Source organism: Saccostrea echinata, unplaced genomic scaffold, assembly GCF_033153115.1.
Source record: "Saccostrea echinata isolate AGI-Se365-2 ecotype Australia unplaced genomic scaffold, CSIRO_AGI_Sech_v1 ptg000046l, whole genome shotgun sequence".
Lineage (NCBI taxonomy): Eukaryota > Metazoa > Mollusca > Bivalvia > Ostreida > Ostreidae > Saccostrea > Saccostrea echinata.
In genome coordinates this window covers 3,081,106-3,092,608 of record NW_026889795.1, presented here as the reverse complement: position 1 = coordinate 3,092,608, position 11,503 = coordinate 3,081,106, and the positions used below count along the sequence as shown (strand labels likewise).

The 11,503-nt window shown below is 35.1% G+C and overlaps 1 protein-coding gene across 1 annotated transcript; it reads right to left on the bottom strand.

Moving 5' to 3' along the window:
- Window positions 1-361: 361 nt before the first annotated feature.
- LOC133202216 (elongation factor 1-beta-like) lies at window positions 362-11,477 on the bottom strand. The gene is made up of 6 exons (XM_061337993.1): window positions 11,330-11,477; window positions 5,499-5,621; window positions 3,846-4,021; window positions 3,124-3,249; window positions 1,737-1,804; window positions 362-480 (listed from the first exon to the last, which is right to left on the bottom strand). Exons 1-6 carry the CDS (start codon window positions 11,407-11,409, stop codon window positions 394-396), a joined length of 660 nt encoding a protein of 219 aa, XP_061193977.1. The 5' UTR covers window positions 11,410-11,477; the 3' UTR covers window positions 362-393.
- Window positions 11,478-11,503: the final 26 nt, after the last annotated feature.

The window sequence follows — 11,503 nt, the reverse complement described above, 5'->3', positions numbered from 1 at the left end:
TCATTCAACTTAGCTTTACCATGTAGCCTGTCCACTTGGGTCCTTGTGGCAAAATAAATCATAAGTTTGATACATAACACATTGCATACTGTAGATAGCCAATATTTTCCTGCAAATCGCCAAGGAGTTGAACAGATTTTTCAACATATCCTGTAATGCATTTTCAATACCTTCAATTTACCTCTAATCTGGGCCAGACCTGAGGGTACACGGAGAATTAAATAATTTTGTAGAGGGGTCTTTTTTAATTATCACTTGTCTGCTATAATGTGAAAATGTAAAATAAACTTTCAAAGATTTGTGACATTAACATATCCAACTTCACTTACAAATACTAGTGTTTCTCAAATACAATAAAACATTATATAAATATTGTTTTTATTTTCACAGATGTTAAATTTTGTTAAAAGCAGCAATGTCCATAGACTGTACAAAATCTTCAAAACCTGTAATTTCTTCCTCTAGGAAGTCTGTGCTGATCTGAAAAGACAGGAATGAATATTATGTAAAAAGATGCTAATTCACCAGATTAAGTCAATGGTTAAGTAAGTCAAATCGAGTCAAAAATTGCCAAAAGGCCTGCAGAATAAGAAATGAACTCAATGAGAACATGCTTCATGCAATAATAAAGCATGCACATCAGTTTCTTTTGCCTACATGTACATGCTAAGTATACATCTGCTGACAGCTTGGTTTTGCTTACAATTTAGTTATGTTAACCATAGTAGTCTGTTACTAGTCTTTAATGATAAATGTATGTGCTTTTGTCGGTGTACCTTTACCATTTTTCAAAGTACATGTTACTTGCAACATTTCTAAATGCAAGATGAAGCTGCTAAAATTTTGCTATGAATGTAATTTTCCTTCACTCTAATGCATACAGGGGATAATCCCTCGATCATCAGAAATCCCCCACTCTAAAAATGTGGAGGTGGCCAAAGAGAAGAGAGGGGGTACTCTCCTACCTTTCTTGCACCCCTGATCTCTTTCCCATCTCTCATCTCCCTCTCTTTCTCTCCCCATTTTCCTTCTTTTTTCCTCCCTTTGAAAGCTTCATTTCTCTTATCTACCCACTCTTTCCCCTATCAACCCCTTTCTTTCATTTCCATCACTCTTTTTGTCATAATATTGTCGAAGCCAACACTGGGCCTATCTGTTCCTATTACATTATACTAATCTTAAAATTTGAAACAAGAGATTTTTGTGAAACACTTATGCCCCCCCCCCCCCCCCCCTCAAATAATTGGAATTTTTCTAAGTCCAAGGGGCATAACTCTGTCAGATATTGCTTGATCATACCCAAAACAGAACTTGACCTAGATATTCATATGATAAATCTGTATACCAAATTTCAATTCAATATGCATAACCTCCATGGCGAAAATAAACGTAAACTGCAAATAATTGGAATTTTTCTAAGTCCAAGGGGCATAACTCTGTCAGAAATTGCTTGATCATACCCAAAACAGAACTTGACCTAGATATTCATATGATAAATCTGCATACCAAATTTCAATTCAGTATGTGCAACCTCTGCGAAGAAAATGAACGGAAAATGTTGGTGGACCGACAGACAGACAGACCGACGGACAGACAGCAGCAAAGCAATATGCCCTTCCTTCTTTGAATGGGGTCATAATAACCATCTTCACCTCTTGCAGCTAGAGATGATAATATTAAAAACAGGGGAGTGGGGTGTCAGTTTAAAAGTGAATATCAAAAACCATAATACTGACCTTATCATCCTCAATAACTGCATTGATCTGAAGTTTTTTGATTCCATAACCAACAGGTACAAGTTTAGCTACAAAAGAGACAGATGTATGGATAAAAATCTATTTATATATATACAACAGGCAACTCAAATTTAATGAGAGGATTAAGGTTGCATTTGAAAAAAATAGATTCTTTCTTTTACAAATAACATTGTAAAAGTTATATTTTTTTTTCAAATCAGCAATATTACTATCATTATGTAAAACATGATCATAGCAAATCACCAGGAATAATTATATTTGTGTCATTATATCTGTAAAGTTATATCCAGTTAATTTTTCATTATTTAATACAGTATTTGGTCGGAATATAATATTACATTGAAAGCATGAATTCAAATATTTATTTGGTAACCTTGCCGGAAAAGTTTGACTGTATTAAAAAAAACCATTTTGAAAGTGCTTTTAGGTTTCAATGAATTGCATTTGTCAAAGTGCTTTGGGGGGTGGGGGTAGGGGGTTCCTACATGATGCTTCCAGCAGGGCCCCAATACTTTGTAGAGAGTCCAGAATAATGCTTCAAGCAGGGCCCTAATGCTTGGTAGAGAATCCTGCATAATGCTTCCAGCAGGGCCCCAATGCTTTGTAAAGAGACCAGAATAATGCTTTCAGCAGGGCCCCAATGCTTTGTAGAGAGTCCAGAATAATGCTTCAAGCAGGGCCCTAATGCTTGGTAGAGAATCCTGCATAATGCTTCCAGCAGGGCCCCAATGCTTTGTAAAGAGTCCAGAATAATGCTTTCAGCAAGGCCTCAATGCTTTGTAGAGAGTCCAGAATAATGCTTCCAGCAGGGCCTTAATGCTTGGTAGAGAATCCTGCATAATGTTTCCAGCAGGGCCCCAATGCTTTGTAAAGAGTCCAGAATAATGCTTTCAGCAGGGCCCCAATGCTTTGTACAGAGTCCAGAATAATGCTTCCAGCAGGGCCCTAATGCTTGGTAGAGAGTCCTGCATAATGCTTCCAGCAGGGCCCTAATGCTTGGTAGAGAGTCCTACATAATGCTTCTAGCAGGGCCCCAATGCTTGCTAGAGAATCCTGCATAATGCTTCCAGCAGGGCCCCAGTGCTTGGTAGAGAGTGCAGAATAATGCTTCCATCAGGGCCCCAATGCTTGGTAAAGAGTCCAGAATAATGCTTCCAGCAGGGCACTAATGCTTTGTAGAGAACCCTGCATAATGCTTCCAGCAGGGCCCCAGTGCTTGGTAGAGAGTGCAGAATAATGCTTCCAGCAGGGCCCCAGTGCTTGGTAGAGAGTGCAGAATAATGCTTCCTGCTGGGGCTCTAATGCTTGGTAGAGAACCCTGCGTAATGCTTTCAGCAATTCATTGATGCTTTATACTCGTACTTACATGCTCCCCACAAAAGTCCATCTGCCTGAATGCTGCGTACTGCCTCTTCTAATGCTTTCATGTCTGTTTCGTCATCCCAGGGTTTGACATCTATTAGGAGGCTGCTTTTTGCAATTACAGCTGGTTCTGAAATAAAACACAGCATTTTCTATAGAGCAGGGTAACTTTTATGTTAGGCCTAAGAGAAAAAGATGACTAGTTACCTGTTCAATCCTAAATTTATGTGAAAACCCTTAAGTTTTCTTCCTGTAAAATGCAGAGATTTCAAGTCTGTACATTTTCCTTTGAAAATTACTTTTTACAGTCACAAGGTCACTTTTAATTAAAATGATTTTTTTTCCCAATATGTCAGTTCAACACAAACTTGCATTGCAGAGCAGAAGAAAACCGTTTTTAAACCACTTTGTAAGAGTTGTTCGGTATATAGTAAAAGGAAGATTTTGTGTCAAGACAAAGTGAGCTTCCTTTGAATTTGTTTTGCAATTTTATGCCTTTATGTAAAAAAATTCAAATTAAAAATAAATTCCTACCCACCCTATTCTAAATTTGCTACACTAGCCCAACATGAAAACAAAATTTGTTTTTATTTAGAATTTAGTGTTCCTTTGAACACCTTTGCAAAGCACCTGGTCAACATCAAATTTAACCTTCTCAAGCTATCGGACCACTTTTTTATTTTGCCCTTCGCTGTAGCCCTTGCACTGTACAACATTCAAACTTACTCTTGGCTTTTTTGGCTGCATATTCTGCAAGGCGTTTCTCTCTCTCTGCCTTGGCATCTTCGTCATCAGAGCCGAAGAGATCAATGTCATCATCATCGTCATCATCACCGCCTGCCGCGGGGGCGGCTTTTCCTGCTGACCCATACGAGGAGACATCTTTCTTCTGACCAGGGAACCTGTACACATAATTATGTAAAAATTAGGTTAAAACAAGTCTCTAACGGGCTAAAACTGGTGGAATCCAGTCAAAGACTCAAACCAAAGATGATACATTTTTTTAAATATACAACTTATTTTTATCAAAATTCTGGGCTGGAGGTTATAAAACTTTTTGAGTACGTACTCTGTGCTCAAACTCATACTGTGTTCTCTAAAACCTTACTCATACTCAAAATTTATATACAAATTAGAGAGGAATTTTGAGCATGAGTATGGTTTTGGAGTACGGAGTTTGAGCACAAAGTACATAGTTACTCAGAAAGTTTTATAACCTCCTGGCCTGATCTTTTTATTTAAATTATCATATACATGTATTTGACTTATTCTCAAAACCCCCTGAGGCACTTTCAACCATTTTTAACTTACCACTGTGCAGCCCTCAGTATCACTGTTTTAAATGTGTTTAAATGAAGGTATAAATTCCCTTAAAAGGTAAATAATTAATAAATGGTAATCAAAAAAGTTTGGTCATAAATAATCTTCTCAAGGGTGATTATTGTTTGAAGACTAATGTATATTCAAATTTGTTCATATTACAGTGTACCCTTGTTTTATCTGTGAATATAAATGATAAAACATTTTGAATTTCTTCAAAACTTTTCCCACATGTATCATAATTTCCCTTCAAGTATGGTAGTTACCTATAATGACCACTCTTTATTCAAACCTACAACAAAATTCTTCTTTATCATGTTTATAAATCCCTGTCATTTTGCATAAGCAACAATTTTCTATAGGTAGTTTTTCCATCTGGAATCTTGAACAAGTTGAATAAGCGAATGACCAATGTGACTGCTTGAATACCCCATATGGTTCCATAGAGCTGTCAAGGACAGTAATTTTCATGTCAACTTTCCCTTTAATATACTTTTTAAGTATGAACACCTTAATGAATTTTTATACTATTCAGGGTTGCAAATAACTTTTGAAACCTTAGGGACCATGTGGGCCCCCAACTTTACAAGTTTTTTGGCCTTTCACATTGACATTTTGGGGCCCACAGTCCTCCAATTACTTAATATTTTTTTTTTGTGATCTTTTTGCATCAAAATCTCTGAGAAGTACATGAACTTTGCTGTCCACAGCATTTCGTTTATTTGTGGATTTCGACACCACCTGTATGATATTCCACATTAATGCATTTTCCTTCACTTTAAGACCTCTCATAATAATAATATTGGTGCGATTCAGGGTCTAGAAAACATTTTGTAGGTATGGAATAGCAAAAACAAAAGTCCCTTTAAAAGAAGAAGCAAACCACAGTCAGGTTCCGGAAAAGTTCTGATAAAATTCGAACTCGCCATACTCAATCAAGAATTAGTCATCCAAAAACAAAATCAGTCACATTTGCAAGTAGGCGAGTGGTTATTTGCAACCCTGCAATATTTCAAAGCTTCAGTATAATAAACTTTTAAATTAAAAAAAAAAACTTACGATGATCTTCCTGCACCATAAGATTTAATGTGGTTATACCAGCGGAGGGCGTTTTCTAGATCAGCCGGCGGAGGACCAATGAGGGCGTCAAACACAACAGCATCGGCTTGTGAAGGTTGATATCTACAAAATATTATATACTACAACATTCCACGAAAAGTTTCATTAAAGGAATAAGAACAATTTTGCACAACTTTCACTAAACATTTCTTGTGATAATTATGCTTACAATGAGGTTTTTATTTCCTCTTAACAAAGACAATCTTATAAATACTAATATGTTGTTTAGGGATGGGTATCCCCAAAAATTTTCGTATAGCGATATATCTTGATTTTCCCCAAAAAGACCATGATAATGATAATCATGATAATATCATGATATTTTTACTATAATTTTAAACAAATATCAATTATTTTTCATTCAAATATGCTTGAAAAAAGTAACTTCACTTTTAATTTTCATATTTATTTACATAATATAAAGCATGTTTGGGTGCTAAGATGCCGTTTTTAACCATTTTCAACATTTTTTACACTTCCTGCAATTGTATTCTAAAAGTTTGAACAAAGAAATTAATAATTTCTGGAATTTAATATAATTATGTGCCTAAATACCGCTATTTTAATCTCCATATCATGTTAATTATGATCATGCAATTAAAAATCAAGATATAGCGATATACCTATAAAATCGCGCATCCCTATATTGTTTATCATGTTTATGGAAATGAGATGTCAAATGAAGACCTGCTCTCAAATGGAAAACAACTTATGTCTCATGCAGTGACTTGGAAGGCCAAGAAGGTCAATGGGACTATGGCGCAACTGTCAAAAGTTTTAATGGGCTATTTTGAAAATGAATGGGCCATCAATATATTCTGAAGGGCCATTTTAAGAAATAACAAAATGACAAACAAATACGAAATACAAAAGAAAACCCGTTTTTTATTCACAAATTATAATTTTTCTTGTATGCAATGCAGCAAATTTAACGGAACCTGCATAGAATATAATTTATCTGTATTTTGGGTTTAGTAAGGCCAAACAAAAAAATATGTGTGGTTCCGGTTACACTTCCAAAAAAATTAGGGTAGGTACAGTCCCTGAAACGTTCTACTTTCCCACCTGAACGGTGAGCGAACGCTGAACGAACGGTGAACGAACGCTGAGCGAACGCAGAGCGAACGGTGAGTGAACGATATGTGAACGCTGAACGCAACTTGGTGAACGATGTGTGAACAGTGAACGGTGAGCGAACGCAGAACGCGAACGGAGCGCAAACGCGAACGCAAAGTGAACGGTGAACGAACGGTGAACGCAAGATGAACGATATATTCGGAATGCCTCTGATCTTTTCCTTGCATTGAAACTATTTTATTGTTTTATAATGTCAGGTGCCAAAAAAAAAAATCAATCAATCAATAATAAATAAGTAAACCAATAAATGAATGAATAAATAAGTCAATAAAATAAATTCTCCAAAATTGTCCTGAGAAAGACGATGCATGCACATTAAGTTTTTAATCACACGATTTTTATCGCATTAAAACATTGCAATTGTTGCCGAACGCTGAAGTATAAGAGATATTTTTTTTTAGTTCGAAAATAAAAATGTTTATTCTTATTTGATAACAAATCAGAGAAAACTTCTGACTTATAGAATGAATTAAAGTGGTTCTAACATCCATTCATATATCTCCGTGTTAAAGCGATTTCGTGTAAAGTAATGAAAAAAAAATTAATAACAAAGGTCAGTGGACGTTTTGCATCTATACGCTCGTATTTTAAATTTTTAATACAATAATATATTATGTGTCATTTCTATTTTTCAAAATGATTTATTCAGGCCCGTAGGAAGCAAATTTGTTTTTTTTTTTTTTGGGGGGGGGGGGGGGGGGAGGCACAGCCATACATTTTCAGTTGATAGTTGAGGGGGCACTACCAAAAATTTCCTGACAAGCAAAAAAAAAAAAAAAAAGGTCATCAGACTTTTTATTGTGGGGGGCACAAGCATATAGTCTATGTTTACTATAATAATCTATATATCGGCAAATTATTGGGGAGGGGGGCACGGCCCCCCTTGCCCCCCCCCCCCCCCCGGTTCCTACGGCCATGTTTATTGAGCAGACTTCTACATTTATCTGTAGATGGCCGTGATTATACTCGGACAAGATAATACAAAGATACATATTCATATCATTTGTTATAAATTCAATTTTCAGAACTTGATATTCAAGTAATATGCTGTTATTGTTTTTATTAAACAGACAAATGAGAGAGAGAGAGAGAGATTCCGTTTTAGCCCCCCCCCCCCCCATTTCAGGCTTCACTAAATGTTTGTACCTATATCAAACAAAAACTCTGAAATTTTTTTCTAAATATATCAGACAGTGAAAGTAACTTTTTTTTTATCAACAAATCATATCCATTTGTTTGACAGTCATACTCGTTTTTATTTTCCTGCTTCAGGATCACACGAAGTCCACGTGCTTGTCCTGTCAATCAAAATCATTCGACACTGTGCAGGTGTGAAAGTTTCGTCACATCGAAGACGAAGTGCGAGTATTTCCTACAAGTTATAACATTTATTTTTATCATTTCTAGATTTGATTCCAACATTTGAATAATAATTGAATAAAATACATTGGGCATTAACACTTTAAATTTGAAACATACTCTCTGCCAATTCCAAATACCACCGCCGACACGTGTACATTTTGAAGTACTATTGTTTTGTGACTTTTTTTATGCATGTTTGTTTTGAAACTGAATTTTTGTTCTAAAAAAGACCTTAACTTTTTTTTAAAAATGTTAATTAAAATATTCTGAAAATACAATACCACAGGGGCTTGCTCCCGGCGTGTAATAATTATTTATTAAAAAATATCATATACGGTAATACTAAAACATCACGTTTTCGTATTACCGTATATGATTTTTTTTTTAAATAAATAATTATTACACGCCGGGAGCAAGCCCCTGTGCAATACTGAATAAGTAACCGATTTAGGGGGAAAAGGGGGGGAGGGGTATTAATCATATCGAATGGCAAACATATAAAGTTACGGTGAAGAAAGATTTTTTTCTCTATAACTATAGACTTTACATATTATAGTAGAGAAAATTCTGTAGTGCATTACATTTAAAATAAATATTTCCTTTAACCACACTATCAATTTAATTCGCTCCAAAGATAAAAAAATTAACACGATATCCGCAGTACTATGTATAACTCTCAGAACTAGTTCTATCATATTTTCTGTAGTAATTGAAAAAAAAAAGTGTTAGAAATAAATATTTTCGTAATTTTGCTGCGTAATTATTTGACTTGAATAATTATATCTCCATTAACGATTTGTCGTCTTTAACAAAACAACAAAATGTTGCAGTGTTTGAAGTATTCGCACATTGCCCTTAGTTTAATTTAATATTTCAGCATCGCTCTATATAGGTACAGAATGTGCTTATAACAACATTTATTTTCCAGAGTAATTTAATAAATAGCCTAACAGCTAAGTTAGAATAATAAAAATATATATCGTTGATATTTTTCCCCATGAAATAATGATTCTTCAAACACGATATGTTAGTTATTAAATTAAAAAACCTGTAACTCCTAACCTACAAAAAGATAAGTCCTTTCACATCGGAGTTCCGAATGACAATGAAAACTGAACGATAGGTGAACGCTGAACGCAAGGTGAACGCAAAGTGAACGGAACGAAGAGCGAACGCTGAACGCTTTGTGAACGGTGAACGCGAGCGCACGGTGAACGGTGAACGCAAAACTGTGAACGGAGAGCGAACGGTGAACGCACGGTGAACGAACGGTGAACGCACGCTGAACGAACGGTGGGCGAACGGAAAAATGGGAAAGTAGAACGTTTCAGGGACTGTAGGTAGGGATTTTTTTTTTTTTTTTTTTTTTTTTTTTTTTTTTTTTTTTTTTTTTTTTTTTTTTTTTTTTTTTTTTTTTTTTAACAAAATGATTTTCTTAATTTTTTCTAAATAATACCTATCACTGCTTTGAAAATGGCATTTAGATGTGGTGTGATAATATAATAGTCAATATTGGTAGGGGACACCTACATGTTAGCTTGCTTTGGATTTAACACTATTAAACAGTTGCACTATGTTTTGCATGGAGGCCGTCATTGCTGAAACTAAAGCTTAAACTGGAGCCATTGATGGAAATCGGGGAAAATTCTGGAAAAAATATGAAAATTGCCAAAAAAAAGTTTAGGGTAGGGGGTATAAAATAGGGAAGGTCGGGTAACCGGAACCACACATATTTTTTTATTTGGCCTAACATCAAAATTAGGATTGAACATTAGAAATGAGTGAGGTACTGTACCTTTACTGTCCTATTAAGTGCTTCACAGGGTTCGACATAAACGTTAGTCCATTAGTCTCAGACTAATACATTTTCATTCGGACTAATAAAATCTGTGGCTAATTAATCTGAATGGATTAATAAAATTTTCTGGAAAAAATCAATAAATTACCGCTGTTCGATACTCGACATCTTTCACTGGAAAACCCCGCATTATTTTTTATCTTTTTAGCGGGAAGTTAGGTAATTCCGCGTGAATTCTGCACTTAACTTTAGGACTTATTGGTATGAAATTAAACATTTTAGTGATCATGATTTAGTATGACACATAAAGAAAGATGTCGGACGTTTGTAATGTATAGAGAAAAACAAAAGAGATCGGGAATATGATCATAGTTACTGATCACGAGATATCAATGAATCTTGAGAAATAAAACATTTCATGTAAATACTTTATTTCTTTCAAAAAAGTACATTGCAATGTTTATTTTTAAATTAACCGTTACAAAATATTGATAGTTTTTTTTTTAACGAACTCATAAAATGGCACGCGGACTAGTAAAAGTAAACTAGTTCGGCCGGACTAAAGCCTAACAATGTTAGCGTCGAACCTTGCTTCCTATAACCAGAAGCAGTTTTTGATGGGTTTTAACCAATAAGATTTGTTCTTAATTTGGCCACAAGGGATTGTTTAATGACTAATTTTTGCTAGTGCACAAGTCCCTAGGGGTGAAACGATACGCCTCCTTCACGGTACGATACGTACCATATAATTTTGTCTCGGTATGATTATTTTCGATACGATACATTTTGATAAAAAAAAACAAATTCAAGGTAGTTTTATGTTTCTTTTACTGATTAAAATCTAGTTACTTTATTTACCTGCAATTTGACTAAAAGAAATTGATTAGAATGATATGACGGTTAAAAATTATTTTACAAACTATCAGTCCTTACAAATTTACGTTTTTAATACTTAATTATGCTAAGTAATGTGTTTTTACCTATGCTAAAATTGACTGAACAATGATTCTGACCAAAAAATGAACCGAACCGAAAGTGGAGATTTTGGACCGTATATCAAACCGAGAAAAAATACTGCGATGAATCAATACCACGGTGAACCGTTTCACTCCTATAAGTCCCCCGGGTAACAACATGACTGATTTTCTAGACACTCTGTCTGATACTCTACTGAGCATGAATCTTCAGCATCTCTTGTTTGGCTCGAGGTAATGACTTTCTTGCTTAGTTTGACAGATGTCACAAAACTAAGTAAAGTTACTAACCTCAAAATATTAACACTGAAAATAAATCTCATTGTCAAGTTATTGAGAAGATACTAAGATTTGCTTGCCATTACTACATTTTGTGGACAATTTATAGGAAAGAGTTTCATTCAGATACACATTCTATTTCTATGGAACTTTAACAGCCCTCCCCCCCCCCCCCCTTTAACTAATGATTCCTAATATTCAACACAACCAAATTGACCAACCCTTCAATATAGCTTTTGTCCACAAGATATGCATTGAGTGCTGACAAGCCATCTTTCTTTTTAAGATCTCCAAAACCCATTTTCTGTTAGTTTTCTATTTTGCTTCAACAACGTGTTCTCACGCCGGTAATCTCGCCCGGAAAAGGCCAAATATATATCAGAAAGCTTTGAAAT

What these genes read in the sequence shown, in the direction of transcription:
- LOC133202216 (XM_061337993.1), bottom strand. Translation starts at nt 11,409, where the DNA reads ATGGGTTTTGGAGATCTTAAAAAGAAAGATGGCTTGTCAGCACTCAAT. An exon ending in TATGGTGCAGGAAGATCATC is followed by an intron (nt 4,022 to 5,498) that starts GTAAGTTTTTTT and finishes TTATGTGTACAG; the next exon opens with GTTCCCTGGTCAGAAGAAAG. An exon ending in TGGACTTTTGTGGGGAGCAT is followed by an intron (nt 1,805 to 3,123) that starts GTAAGTACGAGT and finishes TCTCTTTTGTAG; the next exon opens with CTAAACTTGTACCTGTTGGT.